Consider the following 17915-nt stretch of genomic DNA (forward strand, 5'->3'; position numbering starts at 1 on the left):
ATAAATAAATAAAAAAAATTTCATTATTACATGGAACTATTACAGCGCTATTTAAAGTTTTCTTTTGTAGTTCTGGGTCATTTCCAGCCTAAAGACGTGGGAGTCTTGCCATGGCCCTGCGCCAGCAGAACAAACATTCTCATTAGAATACAATCTGAGCACAGAATGCCAGCTGACACACCCGCAGCTCCACTCCCCTGTCGTCATACCTCTTACTGGAAACCAGGGCAGCTGTTATCTTCACATTCACTGTGAAGCCTGACACCTCCTCTTTGCTTTTATTAGAATCAAACAGAGAATACACCGCCTGGAATCCTTTACTTTAGGCGATGTGACATCACTACATCAGCTGGGTAGGCCTGATTGACCAGTGGACTTATAAATAAGAGCTCATCATTTCAGCTATTTTTACAAGTGTCACCAAAGAAAGGCATTTTACATAGCTCGCCTGTCAAATGATCAGAGATGTGATCACATGACGTCAAGGCTTACCTGCCTGCATGACTGCCTCTATCTATTTTTCGTTCTATCTATCTTTTAGTCTATTTCCTGTGTGCGACATGACACTTAGCAGGGTTAATGAGAAAGTGTAGTAGGCTTAAAGAGCATGCTTAAACAATCTCCAGGATGCTGATAATTAGATTAGAGTGGTGGTAACGCACAGAATTTTAAAAGATTAATAATTACACTTACACAACATTTACATTGCCACGAAATGACCAATGTGGTGTGAAAATGGACTGGTGGCGCCATCGCGTGTACAGAGTGAGAAACATATTGAATGGTGTACTTGCCATTACTGCTGTACACAAAGCTGCCAACCTTGTGAAAATAATCTTACACCCAGAAAGTAGAGTACAAGGTCGTTTCTGACTACGTTATTTTTTAACATAACTTTTAAAAGACGCCCATCCCATCTCACTATCAGTCGATAGTTTACAGGGTTTTATTGCGGACCAGAGTGACTGATTAAACGATTCGATGCTTTTGAACGACCAGTTGAGGTAAATCAAACCACATAAGTGTTCATTCATTCGATTAATCGATCGGGGGAATTACAACATTTTTGTCCATTCAAATCTTTTCATTCAAATTCAATCTTTGGCAAAATAACCAGCACGTTTGCAAACTACTAAAGTAATATTTTACAGTCGGTACGTTCAGATTCACTAAAAAACGATTCGATCGGTTAACTATTACATAGCAGCAGCACGACAGACCTGGCAACCCTAAATATCGAAGATCCTCGCTCCATTGTGCATGTCTTGATTTGCACTCAGATTAAGGTGAATTAACAACAGTTGCAGCAATACTGATTCTGATACATCGTAACAAGATGTCCGTTTCGGTTCGGTCACTTGTGCGTCGTGTAAAGTTCTGCTGGGTCTCAGAGCGAGTCCTTCATGGCGGTGGGTATTTGCGTGCAGCGGATCAGGTCAGGCTTTACCACGGCGGCGGAGGCGGTAGCACTGCGGCTCGGGACTCGGGCGCCTGGCACACGGTGGATCTGCGCAGTGACACAGTGACTGAACCGGGAGAAGCCATGCGCAGTGCCATGGCACAGGCCAGGGTCGGAGATGATGTGCTTGGTGAAGACCCCACTGTTAATGGTTAGAGGATTTCTTATTTACTTAATTTTATTTCATTGCATTTTTTTTTAATGATTATAAATCCCAGACAAAATCTTATAGATTTATTCGGCTTATATTTCATTTTTATATTTATTAGAAGTATAGTTTAATAGTTTTAAAAAAATCTGCCATTTAATTTAAGATTTAAATATTTGTGTTCCATACAGTTTATTTTACCATGACAAATACGCCATATAATAATAGAATAATAATTACAAACTCAAGGCTATTTGTACTCAAATCTTTACGCACAATTCCATAAGACGTGCTTTGTCACGTGACTACAGATCGGCTAATAATTGTCAGAGTTGAAGCAGTAACAGATTCTACAAAAAAATAAAAATAAAGGTTCACCAAACACTTTAAATAAAGTGCAGCGAGTTCACGTAGACAGCAGTTTGAAAATGGCTATTAGAAGTTTTTTTTTTTTTTTTTTTTACGCACATGTATGAATACATTTGCGTAAATTAATCTTCTGCACTTTGGAAGTATCTACAATACTTCCGGTTTTATGCTATGGCTTAGATGATGAACTTTTTAATATTCATACAGTCCCCAAATAATTTTATATTATAGGTTATATAGACATAAAACCTTAGGGAATAAAAAAATAAAAAATAAATAAAGATAAGACGAATAAATCTTTAAATATTTGTTATGGTGCTCGGTGACCGCAGGGTTGCCAAAGATGTAGCAATAGGTCGGATTTGTCCACAGCAGGGGTTCCAGAGACCCCTTTAACTAAAATTCACTGTTTTGCCTTCTTATTACAGCCGTAGAGCTTCTGTTAGTGAAATGTTCACCAATACCACTTTGTGTCAAATTGTAGGAAATATAGTCTATTATTAAAAAATCTGCTTGTAATTTGTAAATTTAACTTGTTTTGTTTTTTTCTTTTCCCAGAACTGCAAAAAGTAGCAGCCGATATGTTTGGCATGGAGTCAGCGTTGTTTGTACCCACAGGAACCATGAGTAATTTGATTGCGGGTAAGATCTATATAGTGAAAATGAACCATATATATTATGGCTCCTGCAGAAATAGACTACACTCTCACACTGCCTTGGGTGTTCGACAGAGTCACTTCCTAACAACAGTGTAGCTTGTATCATTTACATTAAATACAATTCTCTCTTTCAAGAAGTGTATTTTTTAAATTTTCATTTTGCCAATGTTTTGTTATATAACTTCATAAACTTTCCTTAGACATGTCATTTGACTACAAATTACCACTTGTGCATTAACACTTACAAGACTGACTGAATCCTATGAGTTAATTTGCCTCTTAATGTGATTGAATATGTGCAAAGCAAGTAAAAACAGTTTGTCGTTTAGTTGACTCATTATCACCTTTCATAATGAATGAATTCATAATGCTTAAAAAGCAATCTAGCTCGTCAGTCTTTAATTGTCACTTTCTCTGGTCACTGGAATACAAACACAAAATTGTGCTCATTGTGCTTATAAATAAGTGATGTATTTTCATGCACATGAGATAAGAAATTCTAAATGCAACTTCAAAATGCAACTTTTCCTATTATTAAGTAAGTGGGGTTGATTTAAAAAAATGTATTGAAACAAGGATCATAAATACATATTTAATTGCTTTGTAAACAGTCCTTAAGGCCCCTGGCCAATTTTGACCAAAACTACCACAGCTACAAAACTCACTTAAACAAAACACCAGGTTTAATACTTCCTAAATGGTTTTATTTGTTTAATTAATTTTTAATTACTCTTTACAAAAAAAAAAAAAAAACTTTGTAGACAAATTCCACTCAAAAAAAGAAGAAAAAAGTCAAATTAAGTGTCACAGCTCTCACCACACTTTTCTCTCTCTTTTTTTCAGTCATGGTGCACTGCAGAGAGAGGGGGGATGAGATGATACTGGGGGATCTCTCTCATCTGCACATCTATGAGCAGGGTGGGAGTGCACAGGTATGGTTCACAAGGAGGTTGAATCATGGAGAGCATACATTTATGTGCCATGTGTTTAATTTTTGTATTGATCTACACCATAACATTTTGTTGTTTCTGCATAGCAATTCTAAATCTTAATTTGATACATTTATGCATCAACTTCAACTTATCTCAACCCTTTGATCTTTGATTCTTTTGTTGCTCCAGAGTGAGCATGTGTATATATGTTTTTTTCTTAACTATGCCATAGTATCCATCTGTGTGACTATCCATGTGTTGGACGCTGATGAAAGGCACCTGCTTTGACACATTTCTCCAGCTTGCTGGTGTCCACTCTGCCACACTCACAACTCTGGCTGATGGAACATTTGATCTGGAGCAGCTGGAGTCAAAGATTCGCCATGACTACCCTGATGCACACTACCCTCGCTCACGCCTTGTGTGTGTAGAAAATACACACAACATCATGGGTGGACGTGTTCTCCCTGTCTCCTTCCTGCAGCAGGTTAGAGACATTGTATTAAATATACATTTATATTAGTAAAAAAAAATGCATAATGCATGTTATTAACATGATCTGCAACAATTTTTCTGTCAGCTGCGTTCTATAGCAGATAAGTATGGACTTGCTGTGCATATGGATGGTGCTAGGCTGATGAATGCAGCAGTGGCACTGGGTGTGCATCCTTCTGTCATGATCAAACATTGCCACTCAGTCAGTGTGTGTCTGTCCAAGGTAAGAGCGCTACTCACAGACAAGGGTTTCTGTTTAAATCCTAAATTAGAAAAAGCTTTCATAACATACCACCCACTACAAGATATTTTTGCATTGTGATTTAAAAAAAAAATTCTTTCAATTAAACAAGTCCACCAAAAGATTGTTTTCCTTAGAAATCATGTAACTTATTGAGTTGCTTTATATGGGAAACATAAATCTCCAGCCAAAGTTCTGGATTTTTAAGTGCATTTTTATAATGTTATGATTATTAAGTAATTACTATTAAGATTATAATTGATGCATTCTAATGGTGAATATTTTTCTTCATAATCATAACACTAATTCTATATTAGTGTGTAATATGATCTATATCTTCTTTACTATATTAAAGTATATTGCTGCCATCCAGAACTGGCTGTACACTTTTATCACAGCTGAAGCAAACCTACTTTTAAATTAGAGTCAAGGTGACTGAAGTTTTTTGCATTTCAGCTACATTACTCCATCTGTTAGAATTTAAACCTGGTTTTATATGCTGGCAGATGCATATTAAATTTATTTTTGTACTTTCACTTTAAAAATGCAAAAGATATCAGGATGCAGACATATGCAGCTACATTAAATGTTGCGAAAGCAAGTACAATTTTTATTCTCAGTTTTATAACAGTACAGTGGTACTGAATAATTTGTAAAAATGCATCTATGTTAAACTTTCCTTAAAACGTACTTTAATTAATTACTATACAAGATTACAATTGTATAATTACAATTACTAAGTTTACTGCATCATGCTGAGATAATGTACTGTAAGTGGAGGATCTACTCAGGACAGCAGTGACACTAACACTGACTAACACATATTATGTAGAAAATATGAGTTACAGTCTCTATGGTGATAGAGATAACATACATAGCAGATTCAAAACTTAACAACAAAACAGGAACAAAAACATGGCAGAAAAATTTCACATTTATACTCTGCCTGGCCAAAATAAATGTCAGCGAAAAGTTCTGCGAATGGTCTGCTGGGCGAGCAGCCGTAAGACTAACAACAAGAACAACATCAAACAAAGAATTTTAAAATGTGGAATTACTGGAATACGGGTAAGAACTCTCCAACACATTATTACAACCTGGGAGGGTAGTGCTGAACCATCAACTGTGGAAGAAATGTGGTCAGTAAAAAATCATGATTGGCGATCACTTGGTAAAGCACCATTGGTTGAAGTTGCAAAATCGATCATTTCCACACATGAATTGGCCAACACATTGTGCACTATAATTAAAGTTAAAGGCTGTCTTTTTAGTCCTGGCAGTATATTATTCGATAAGAACAATACAATTGGGTAATAATTCTAGTGAGTAAAAAATACTGACAGTAGCAACAATCGAAAGGGAGCGACAAATAGCATACATATAACATTGTCATACTATGTCTCAATGATCATTGCTCATAGTCTGTCTTTGAAAGGGACTGGGAGCACCTGCTGGCACTATACTTGCTGGATCGAAAGAGTTCATCCAAAGAGCAGTGCGTGCTCGTAAAGCATTGGGAGGTGGAATGCGCCAAGCAGGTATTTTAGCAGCTGCTGGAAAGATTGCTTTGCTGGACATGATGGCTAGACTGGAAGAGGACCACAGGAATGCCAGGACTTTTGCCAGAGGTGAGGCATGATTCTCAAAACCATTTCCATGACTTAAATAGATGCATTCATAAAATAGTTTTTTATTAATTTTCCACAGCTGCTTATTTTTAAGACATTTATTTACCACTTAGTAGACACACACTTATCATTTATAAAATGTGTCAGCACTGCTTACCGTTAAGTTTTCCACCACAGGACAGAGCAGAGGGCATGGTGCATTTTGCCATATTAACTTAAATAAGTTACTAATATAATGAATGTTTAAAACAACTATACATTAAATGGATTAGGAATGAACTTGTCCTGTGGATGACCTAGAATATTACATGTTCCTGTAAATGGTTACAGGACATTAAAATTGTTAATGTTGGCCATGCACTGTGGTATAAGAGATACATAGGCTCAGACCATTATTTGTGTATGCATAAGGATATGATCAAATTGTTTCCCTCGTAGTTATAATACAGCAAAATGTAATCATTGTATAGTTAATAATTTGTGTGCTCTGTCCATACTTCTCTAGCAATATCCTTAAAATATTCAAGACAGAATTTAGATTTCCCTGTACAGCTAAACAGCACACAGAAGTCTTTTGCTTAATAATGTTTGATAGTTTTTATCATCCTCATGTTAATGCATATTCATATCTAATTAATAGGAAATGCCAGTCACGGTGTGTCTAATGCTAGACTGCTGTTGTGGGTCATAATTTGAATGGTGACTTAAGTCAAAAATACTATTTTCACTTGGGAATTTGCACATATTCAGAGATGGGATATGCAAAAGCTGATTTTCTGGGTGCTCCATTCAAATTATAAAAATTGTGTGTTATTAATGTTGGAATTCTATAGGATTTTGAATGCACTGCACAGTGCCTTACACAAGTTCCAAACCTCTTATAGTCATTAAAATGGATTACAGAATACACACAGTGTTCTAGCCAATATTTTCCTTTACAAACCAATTTGCGTTTAAAGTAATTTTTTAACTTATTCAGTCTTTTTCAGCCTAGTCCCTGATAAACCCAGTTTATGCTTTAAAAACTGCTTTTTGTCAGTTGGACTCCAGTCCTTCCAGCTTTGCCCACTGTTAATTTTGCCCATTTTTTTCTTGCTCCATGTCCTTCAGGAATGTTGGATATTGTTGGTTGACTGCAGATTTCAAACAGTGACACCAGCTCTTGATGGGATTCAGATCTGGACTTGTTCACTGTAAAGAAGGAAACTAGTGTCATTAAAAAAGACCACTTGTTTTTGCATTAGATTTTGAAGGACAAACTCTTGTAAATAGTGCTTGGTTGCTGTGATGCAGTTTCCACTTCCTCACTATTGACCCAGCAGTGTGTACAGGGATGCCCAGCGTCTTAGATTTAAATTTTAACTGTATTCCTTATGTACTGTACTAACTGTTTAGTCTTCCTTTTTGCTCCTCTCCTTCCTGTTGACAGTTTATCAATGAAGGCTCAAATGAGGTTGTTTGAGGTTCAAACGTAAAGCCCAATTTTTTTATATATATATATATATTTGCTGACTAGTAATTTAATTTACTGTTTATTCATTTCTTTTTATTTTGTTTACATTTTATTTTTATTTATTCATGCTTTAACTATTTACTGTTGGAGAACATGTGTTTGCAACAAAAATATTGACAAAGATTATATGCATTTGTATTCAGACAAAACTTAATCAAATTTAGGGGGACTATATATTTTTGTAAGGCATGGTATTTGCAGCTGAAAAAAAATTCTGCACAAAAAATTTTAATTACATGAAACTATTAATTATTACGTTTGAGGTGTCTGAATATTAAGTCTCTGTCTTTCCTCACAGCTCTGACTGAATGTGATCCTCCCTTGTACCATGTGGACTTGGCTTCTGTTGAAACCAACATAGTGCGCTTCCGTATGCGGGTTCCTGAGCTGAGCCCGGCTCATTTCTGTCACCTGATGGAGGAGGTGAGCAAGGAGGAGGTCGATACTCTGAACCAAGGTATACGGGTGCTCATGTTCCCTCATTCCGGGGGTACAGTGAGAGCTGTGTGGCACCTCGGCATCAGCAAGGAGGACACTCATCTAGCTATAAAGAAAGCCCAGTTTGTGGCCCAGCAGTTTGGGTTGAAATCAGAAAGAAACAGATGAAAGCAAGGAAAGAATCTTCAATAATTCTGATCTATTTCAGTTACGAAATGCTATGATACAATCAAATATTTGTATTACACACCAGCACTTTAATTTACATTTTACTTAGAATATTTAATTATGATTTGTTTGAAATGGTAATTTCTACTTGTATAAAGCAGCTAAATAATTTAGTCTAATTTTTAAACGGAACAGTTAATGTGTTTTTTATATAATACCAAAAATTACACATAAACTCCTTGGCAGCAGTTTAACCATAACACCATGTCAATTAGGATTTAGTTGCTTGATTTCAACATGTTAACTTTTAATTTGTTAAATATAGCTAGGGATGAAATAATATAATTTAAGATTTATTATTATACCCAAGTACACTGTACAGTAATATACATTAATACAAACAATACTGGTTTTAACATAACAGTTACATGAAGCCCAAAAAATTTACATTAAAGGCCAAAACATTAAGCCCAGTATTATGTAGGTCCCACTTAGTCTTGACCCTTGGCACACAACTCCACAAGGTCTCTGGGAGTGTGTTGTTGTGGGGCCTCCATGGATAGGACTGTTTTTTTTTTTTGTTTTTTTTTTAGCGCATTCTATGAATACTTAATCAGGTTAAGATCTGGATAATTTGGAGTCCAGATCAACCTTGAACTCTTTGCCTGACAAGCCCTATACAAGGCAGGCTGTGATACACTGCGTTCTCTGATACCTGAGATGAACAACATAAAATGCCATTATTCATTTTTTTTTTAAATGAAGGAAAAAAAAGAAACAAATTATGTGGGCAATAATAAGTACCCCATAATTAAAAAGCTTGGAGATCGACCTTTAGCAGCAATAACTTGAAGTAATCATTTCCTGTGTGACTTTATCAGTTTTTCAAATTGTTTTGGTCCATTCTTCTTTACAACATTGCTTCAGTTCATTGAGGTTTTTGATAATTTGCTTATGCACAGCTCTGTTAAGGTCCTGCTACAGCCTTTAAATTGGGTTGAGGTCTGGACTTTGACTAGGCCATTCCAAACCCTTTATTTTTTTCAGCTATTTAGATGTAGATTTACTGGTGTGTTTCGTTTCATTGTTGCATGACAGAATTTCTACCAAGTTTTAGCTGTCGGACAGAGTTACATTCGCCTCTAGATACTCTGGTATAAAGAGGAGTTTATGGTTGCCTCAATAACTGCAAGCTGCCCATGTTCAAATCACCCCTCCACCCCTCGGCCGTGCTTGACAGTAGGTACAGTATGAGATATTTCTGCTAAATGCAGTTTGGTTTTTGACAGACATGGTGCTGGGCATTAAGGCCAAACAACTCCACTCTGGTCTCATATGAATTAACCTGTAAAGTTTACTTATAGTTGGAAGTAATGTCTGAACCACATTGTTTAATTTATTGTTGCTTTAAAAAAATATATGTATTCAAGTTCAATTCAGTTCAATTCAATTTTGTTTGTATAGCGCTTTTAACAATTGTCATTGTCGCAAAGCAGCTTTATTTTAGTCATTTAGTAATTTTTATATTTAGTCATTTTTAGGAGTGATTTTTTCCCCCTGACATAAAACTGACAAAAAACTTAAAATGCCATCTATTGAATTTTAAAATGAACTACAATTTTTGTGTTATGTGTAAAATCGCATTTATTACATGGATTTCAATTGCACGCTTATATATAGCATATATATTTTAAGCATATTAAATTTGACTCTGAATCTGGTTGTAATAAGATTGTCATGTAGCACCCAAAATGAGGCATTTTTCTATTGGGAATAATGAGCCTGTCGCCACAGTTTGCATATTAAGTACACATAACATGTGTCCCATAAACACATACACACTCTCATTCTGGAGATGGATTGTCCTAATGACCAGGGGGATATTGCATTTGCTGTGCTGCATCTCAAACCACAGCCCTGAGCCACACACTAGTCACACCGTTTCAAAGCACCTACATTAAGAACAGCTTTACAAGTGTCAGAGTTAATCAAATTCTGTGTACAAAATGTCCATAAATAGTATTGCAGTGTATCTACGTTATAATTGGATACACCTTGGATGTGTGCACGGAATTCAATTAACTTTGATGGTTAGAATGATAGTTGCCTATAGCAACAATGTGCACCAAGGCAACAATGTTCCAATGCTACAACCATATAAATAAACTCCATATAAAATAAACCATATAAATCTCTTGTTGATTAAATTATTATGCGTGTGCATTTTTATTTATTATTCACAATACATAAATTTAAAAATACTTATAACATGGATGTTTTTATTTTATAAAATTAGTTATAAAAGTTTTGTCATTTAAAAAAAATACAAATTATGTGTGGCTCTGTGTACATAGATCTAAAAGAATGGATTAGCCATGTTAAAATGTCTCAACTACTGCAAGTGCAACAATAATTATATACTACGGGCCAGAAAAATAAGTCACATATAATAGTTTTATATTTAATTGATTAGCCTTGCTAAAATGTTTCTTATGCACACATTTTAACTTGGTCCTTAACCTGTGATTTTTCTGCATTACATTATGAGTGAGGAAATGCCCTTACTTTTACTACTAAGCATACAGTGGGGCAAAAAATATTTAGTTAGCCACCAATTGTGCAAGTTCTCTCACTTAAAAAGATGAGAGGCTTGTAATTTTCATCATCTGTGAGACAGAAAAAGGAAAAAAAAATCCAGAAAATCACATTTTTGCAAATTATGGTGGAAAATAAGTATTTGGTCACCTACAAACAGGCAAGATTTCTGGCTCTCACAGACCTGCAACAACTTCGTTAAGAGGCTCCTCTGTACTCCACTCGTTACCTGTATTAATGGCATCTGTTATCAGTATAGGAGAAACCCTCCACTATGGCCAAGAGCTGTCAAAGGACACCAAAAACAACATTTTAGACCTGCACCAGGTTGAATCTGCAATAGGTAAGCAGCTTGGTGTGAATAAATCAACTGTGGGAGAAATTATTAGAAAATAGAAGACATACTGTACAAGACCACTGATAATCCTCCTCGATCTGGGGCTCCACGATCACCACAGAGGGATCTAGTGACTGACCTGCAGAGAGTTGGGACCAAAGTAACCATAAGTAACACACTGCGTCGCCAGGGACCCAAATCCTGCAGTGCCAGACGTGTCCCCCTGCTTAAGCCAGTACATGTCCATCTAAAGCTACTAGAGAGCATTTGGATAATCCAGAAGAAGATTGGGAGAATGTCATATGGTCAGATGAAACCAATATAGAACTTTGTGTTTGAAGGAGAAAGAATGCTGACTTTCATCCAAAGAACACCATACTTACTGTCAAGCATGGGAGTGGAAATATGCTTTGGGGCTGTTTCTCTGCAAAGGGACCAGGATGACTGATCCGTGTAAAGGAAAGAATAAATGGGTCCATGTATCGTGAGATTTTGAGTGAAAACCTCCTTCAATCAGCAAGGGCATTGAAGATAAAACGTGGCTGGGTCTTTCAGCATGACAATGATCCCAAACACACAGCCCGGGCAGCGAAGGAGTGGCTTCGTAAAAAGCATTTTGAAGTCCTAGAGTGGCCTAGCCAGTCTCCAGATCTCAACCCCATAGAAAGTCTTTGGTGGGAGTTGATAGTCTGTGTTGCCCAGCGACAGCCCCAAAACATCACTGCTCTAGAGGAGATCTGAGACCCATGAAGGAATGGGCCAAAATACCAAAATACCAGCAACAGTGTGTGAAAACCTTGTGACTTACAGAAAAAGTTTGACCTCTGTCATTGCCAACAAAGGGTATATAACAAAGTATTGAGATGAAATGTTGTTATTGACCAAATACTTATTTTCCACCATAATTTGCAAATAAATTATTAAAAAATTCCACAATGTGATTTTCTTGATTTCTTTTTTTTTTACTTATTTTGTCTCTCATAGTTGAGGTATACCTATGATGAAAATTACAGGACTCTCCTATCTTTTTAAGTGGGAGAACTTGCACAATTGGTGGCTGACTAAATACTTTTTTGCCCCACTGTAGCTGTGATGTCTACTGGCAATTCATAGATGCAACTTCGCCAAGCATTTTAAGTGATCTCTATTCATGATCTTTTTGGCCCACATTTCTTCAACACTGTCCTTCAAGGTTTAAACAATGCTTTGGACAGATAATTCCTTTTTGTGGTGCATGAGGCCAGGAAATGTTTTGGTTAATGGAAGTTGAATAAAGGTGATTTTAAAGTAAAATACTGTAAAGCACATCTTACAAAATTATAACCCAATTTAGCCAGATACTTACTGTGCATCTTTTTACTTTTAGAAAAAAAAAAGTATTTTTCAAGGATTCTTTTGATAATTTAAGTTCCTTAACGTTATAAATGTGGTCTACTTGGAACATAACAGACCCAGCATGTTGAGACAATCTATTGTTGAAAAGATCATTGCAAAATTCACTTTAGTACTTTTAGACAATGGTGCATTTGGAAAAGGATTAAAAAGGAAGTTTGATGTATAAAAGAGATTAATTCTCTGAGGAGTATTTCAGCTGGAGCATCAACAGACACACTTTGGGGGACCTCTAAAACCTGTTAACTTGTTAAGGAAATAGTCAAGGAATGTTTATTTAGGAAGATGGTACCTTACTTTCTACAAATTCAACAAGTGTTGAAATATAAAGGAAGGTGTTAAACAGATGTTAATTGTCATGCTTTTGTGTAATAAATACACATTTTTTGTTAACGGTGCAATTGTAACTTATTTAGAATTAATCTTTCAAAATTATCATTCAGGGAAATCATATCATTCAAAACTGACAGGGTATAATTCAAAATAAATATTATAGATCTATGCTAATGACACAATGTACTTTATAACACTAACACTATTAAAATGACAGTATTATTGCTTTTTAACTTGGATTAAAACCCCACATACATGAATTACCTTAAAATGCTGACGGTTTGCACTAGAGATGTGAATTTTATATGGGGGCCACTGTCTCCTGGTACTGGGCTAATTGGACTATCCGGCCAGCAAGCAGCAGGAGAAGACCAGTTATCACTTCCAGGATGAAGGAAATCCAGGCAAAGCCCATTGACCAGCCGAAAGATGTGTGAATATGTGCCATCTGCTCTAACCCAATCCTCAACTTTGCTTCCTCCAAAGCTTTTTGGGAGTAACTGATGTACAGACTTATACCAGAGAGTGTGAGAACACCTGAAGGGGAAAAAAGAATTGGTATGGAGCATATAGGAGAATAGCAAATAATAATTATAGTAATTTACTGTAGTATTATTATATTTATTTATATGTCTTATTACAAAAGAAGCTTCAGAAAAAAAAAGAAGAAAAAACCAAGGCTAGACATAATGAATAAAAATGCTGTCCTACATGTATTCTGAATAGAATGGCAGTAGAGGAGACATGTTTCCAACTTTCTCTCCTCTCCTTTAACCCTAAATTAATTTACAGTATCAATGCGCTTGAAATATGAAAAAGCACCATATAGTGTAAATTATAATTAAACTGTGATACAGACAAAAACTTAAATACTTGAAGTAGTTTCCTAACTAGAGCATTATAAATTAAGTTGATTTGCATTCATATTACTGTATATAAGCAATATCACATAAGCATGATGATGCCTATTTTATCTTCGTCATTGCCTCACTCTGATAATGCATTTTAATTATAATTCATATTATTTTTACGGCCCAAGCACTATGATATCAGTCCCATTATGTCATAGTGTGTGAAGGGCCTTATTGTTTTTCTAAGGATTATTTTTTTTCCAGTGTCCAGGGCTTTTTGGGAGTCTTAACATACTTAACATGTCATGAAAATTGGCAGACAGATTGGAATCTGCTGCCAAAAGAATGCATGAGCAGCTGGACTCCGGGCTCATACACACTTGCATGTAAACATGCAAAACCCAGTAAACATTTAGAGCTCCGGGGAGCTGAACAATTTTTGCATTGCATGTCATGGGCTCTACTCAACTTATCTCGTTATTTTTATTTATTTTTCAATCATCCCAGCCCTTTTGGGGGTCTTAACATGCTCAAAAACTCATGAAAATCAGCACAGATTGGAATCTGCTGCCATTAGGATGCCTGAAAGTCTGGGCCCTGAGCATGGCTCAGCGTCTTCACAGGAGATTTTTCTTACAACACATACACTACCGATTCTACACACACACACCACATACTACACAAACAATGATGGCCCAAGGACCTGCGCCATTATGATCGCCACCAAACCCGGCAGATATGATCTCAAAACATTGATGATGCAAAAATGCAATGGGATTTTTGGTATCTCTGTTTAGCCAGGGCAATGCCTTAAACTTATGCTAAAAAAGTCGTAAGTAACTTCCTGGGTGACATCATATTAAGTGTCATCATTGAGTGATATAAGGATCCGGGGCTTTCTGGAGGTCTTAACATGCTCAAAGGTGCACAGTTTGATGCCATATCAAAAAGACACGCCCAGTTTGTGCCATATTCAGTGACATCAGCATCCGTGGCTGATCAAAAGGCACACAAGGTGTCCGGTGCACCCGGGAGGCGTTTTTTGAGCAGGTCTTAACATGCTCAAAAGGTGCACCCGGGCAGCAATGGCACAGGTGCTTGGGCCCGCTTATCATTGCTTGCAACTATATATAATTTAATTGTACTCTCCAGAGATTTTTTTTTCTTGTAGAAAAATCCCTTTCAGGTCATGGGCAGTTGTATAAGCATTTCAGTGCATTTAATACTGTGTATGGCTGTGTATGTGACAAATGAAATTTTAATTTTGTAAACTGAGCCACATTAATGCAGATACACCTATCTTCCATCCATCTTTGTACTCTCTTAAATTGCTTGTCATCTGCGTAATAATTACTGTCAGGAAATGACGGCTCAGTGATACCATGCAAAACAAACAATCTGAGAAGCTGGTTTACCTCTTATTAATAGAAAAGTGCTAAAAGCAATAAACTAGGCTTGTACAGCTATGTATAGCTTATACAGCGGCATTCACATGTACTGGAAGGAACTCATATTGGCCTTTCACCAAAGCATTCAGACTCTCAGACAGCAGGAATTAGAACCAAATCATCATTAGTGCATGCCACTACAAATCTGTAACAGCAGAACCCACATCAAGTTAAACACTAACAAAAATGAGACACCATAAGCTGCATACACTTAATGGGCAATAAAGAGTCAGATTAATTCGGTTTCTATTAAGCAAAAGGAACCCATACTTTTGGAACTAGTAATTTGCTCAGTTACATAGACCATGTGCACGTATGTCTGTGGTATGCTTTTATACCCAAGATGAATCAGACATAAATGCTGAATATATCTAAATCTCCATATGCTTGATATTCGTAACAAATATCAGCATTCTGTTTTAATACTAAGAGGTTTCAGACCATATTTGCGTTTTATAAACCCAAAGGTGGCCAGCTCTACGTTAAGTCTGTTGTAATCATTATCTTCATCTTCTATTTTTTTTAGAAGCGTTGTCCTTCTCCTGCATATGCAGTAAAACACTTTGCATACATTGCTAACACAAAGCTTGCTGTGTTTATTGAATCCCATTTCAATTTGCCCTTAACGAAACTAAGATCTACGTTCAACATCTTTTCAGGCAGTTTCTTCTAAAAAGATGCTGAGGCACAAGCTTTGACAGGGCTGTTAGGTATGCAGTTAATAAAGTTCACTATGTCTGTTCACCTGAAAAATACATGAAACCAAAGACACTAAAACTAAGATGAAGCCCAATTATCTCTGGAGTTTGGTATAGAATTGAATGATTGTGTATAAATCCATAAATCATGGTGTCTATCTATCTATCTATCTATCTATCTATCTATCTATCTATTATACTGTATATGACTATCCATTTACAGTACAGTTTAAGGGTGAAGTACAATAAATTAAGGGTATTTAAGAACTAGAGGAACACACACTTGCAGCAATAATCTTACCATCTTAGAAAGAAATACATGAAAAGTGTTTAAATACATGAATATTTTTACTTTTTTTAAATAAATACTTCTATTTACTCATGTTTCGTGCTTAATGTCTACTGAACATCCATCATCAAACTTTAAGGCTTAAGGTGACGGACCACTGAGATATCCTGTAAAACTGTAAGTAAGATCAGTAAAAACCATTTGAAAAGCAATGGTTTCTTCCATGCTGTCCTTCTTTAACAACATAATTATTTAGTGATTTAATTCTAATGGAGTCTTTCAGCACTAAAGAATGGTGTGATCAGTGTGTCAACTTTATGGGAGAGTAGCAGAATCACTGAATTTAGTGTGGCAAGATACAATATATGAAAGCTATTTTAATTTGGGAATGGTCCTTATGTGGTGCTTATTCTTGATAAGAGCAGTCAGGCAGTTACCAGAACATTTTTTACCAGAACGTTTTCTTTATTTAGTAGGGCATGACACGTAAACATCTCTTACATTCAATCTCACCACATTAATTAAAACGCTTGCTTTGGTGTATACAGTTTTAACAAAAAACAAGCATTTTGTTAATAAAAAATTCGAAAAATCACATTTAGTTGGTAAAGATAATCTAGGAACTTCATTGGAACCTTACAGAAATGTTCAGGAGGAGCACCATTCTCTCAATTTTACTATCTACTCAGTAACACTAATATACAAGCTGGGGGAACAAGAATTTAATAAAGTTGTTAATTTTGCCCACAGGTATTTAAAGATAATGTACTGTAATAACATGGGTCCCAAAACACATCTATCAAAACAGCCAATTTACTCTTTGGTTTCCTTTGTGTTATCCAGCAGAAGCACTATCCTCATAAAGAGATCATGAAAATGTGAAGCAATTAGAATATACAAGATGCTGTAATTAGACCGATATTGCCAGTTATGAGAAGGTTTGCTTTTTGCAATCATATGCTTTGATGCTGAGCTGTTCCAAATAAAAATAAATGATATAAAACAACAACAACCACTACCACAGCAGTCTACCAAGGACATGCAGACGTGTACAAGGATGAAACTTACTGCAAAGAAGAAAATAGGATGCTGTTCCCATGAGGAGGAGTCTACTCCGGGCCATTGAGCTGGCCATGGCACATATTCCTCCAAACACTAAGAGCACCAGACTGAGAGGCAGCAGGACAGCAATCACATCATGCATATCTGCACCAACAAGGATTACAACTGCTTAATAACAGTTACCAAAAAAACCTTGCAAGTGAAGAATAATGTAAAACCTGCTAATGTTATCAAATATCTAATGTGTCAAAGCAGAATGAGGGGGAAAAAAAGCATGCTTGTGTTAAATGACAGCATCATATCGAATCAGTTCAACTGTAGTAATACTTTGCTTGATAAAGTTGTACATGATGCATTTCTTACTCTTCATGTGCCTTTCTGTTTCTGAAAACATTGGCGGGTCTGCTGTAAAGGGCTGATCATCTGCACACAGCAACATCACCACATGAAGAATTAGACTTTATTATACTGTAGGTAAAGAAATCAGCGCGCTTTTATTATTACTTAGTCGGCTGCACATTGTCTAATCTAGTATAAAAGCGCCTTACCAATTTCCACTCCCCAAAGTCCAGAGTGCACATGCTGTGGGTCGGTGTGATTCGCCCGGTTATCCTCTATAATGTACCAGTACTCTGTTCCGATGGCGAGCGCCAGAAAGCTGAAGCTGAGGATCGCGCTGAGTCCAGCTCCCAGAACCACAGACCCAAAGCCAAGTCTCATCCCGATCAGCGGTGCAGACTCGTATTAAAAGCCAAGTACAGACGGGTGCCAAAACTTTAGCACTTTTCATCCACAATAATGAAGTGCACTCAAGTCAGTCTTCATGCATTCTGTTTATTCAAGACGAAGTGACACAAGGT

At 36.3% G+C, this 17915-nt stretch overlaps 2 protein-coding genes across 2 annotated transcripts; one reads left to right on the plus strand and one right to left on the minus strand.

The window, feature by feature from the left end:
• The first annotated feature begins 1124 nt into the window (after nucleotides 1-1124).
• tha1 (threonine aldolase 1) lies at nucleotides 1125-10211 on the plus strand. Its single transcript, XM_053512105.1, has 7 exons — nucleotides 1125-1610; nucleotides 2535-2618; nucleotides 3479-3567; nucleotides 3869-4054; nucleotides 4148-4285; nucleotides 5739-5931; nucleotides 7743-10211. The coding sequence occupies exons 1-7, from the start codon at nucleotides 1337-1339 to the stop codon at nucleotides 8048-8050; spliced, it is 1272 nt and encodes a 423-aa protein (XP_053368080.1). The 5' UTR covers nucleotides 1125-1336; the 3' UTR covers nucleotides 8051-10211.
• tmem235b (transmembrane protein 235b) lies at nucleotides 6157-17892 on the minus strand. The gene is made up of 5 exons (XM_053512106.1): nucleotides 17604-17892; nucleotides 17419-17478; nucleotides 17062-17199; nucleotides 12972-13244; nucleotides 6157-7122 (listed from the first exon to the last, which is right to left on the minus strand). Exons 1-4 carry the CDS (start codon nucleotides 17773-17775, stop codon nucleotides 13009-13011), a joined length of 606 nt encoding a protein of 201 aa, XP_053368081.1. The 5' UTR covers nucleotides 17776-17892; the 3' UTR covers nucleotides 6157-7122; nucleotides 12972-13008.
• Between the last annotated feature and the right edge of the window lie 23 nt (nucleotides 17893-17915).

The sequence above is a fragment of the Clarias gariepinus genome, chromosome 14, assembly GCF_024256425.1.
Source record: "Clarias gariepinus isolate MV-2021 ecotype Netherlands chromosome 14, CGAR_prim_01v2, whole genome shotgun sequence".
Classification (NCBI taxonomy): Eukaryota; Metazoa; Chordata; class Actinopteri; order Siluriformes; family Clariidae; genus Clarias; species Clarias gariepinus.

What these genes read in the sequence shown, in the direction of transcription:
- tha1 (XM_053512105.1), top strand. Translation starts at nt 1,337, where the DNA reads ATGTCCGTTTCGGTTCGGTCACTTGTGCGTCGTGTAAAGTTCTGCTGG. An exon ending in TGAAGACCCCACTGTTAATG is followed by an intron (nt 1,611 to 2,534) that starts GTTAGAGGATTT and finishes TTCTTTTCCCAG; the next exon opens with AACTGCAAAAAGTAGCAGCC. An exon ending in TGCCAGGACTTTTGCCAGAG is followed by an intron (nt 5,932 to 7,742) that starts GTGAGGCATGAT and finishes CTTTCCTCACAG; the next exon opens with CTCTGACTGAATGTGATCCT.
- tmem235b (XM_053512106.1), bottom strand. Translation starts at nt 17,775, where the DNA reads ATGAGACTTGGCTTTGGGTCTGTGGTTCTGGGAGCTGGACTCAGCGCG. An exon ending in ACTTTGGGGAGTGGAAATTG is followed by an intron (nt 17,479 to 17,603) that starts GTAAGGCGCTTT and finishes TGCTGTGTGCAG; the next exon opens with ATGATCAGCCCTTTACAGCA. An exon ending in ATCCTATTTTCTTCTTTGCA is followed by an intron (nt 13,245 to 17,061) that starts GTAAGTTTCATC and finishes TTTCCCCTTCAG; the next exon opens with GTGTTCTCACACTCTCTGGT.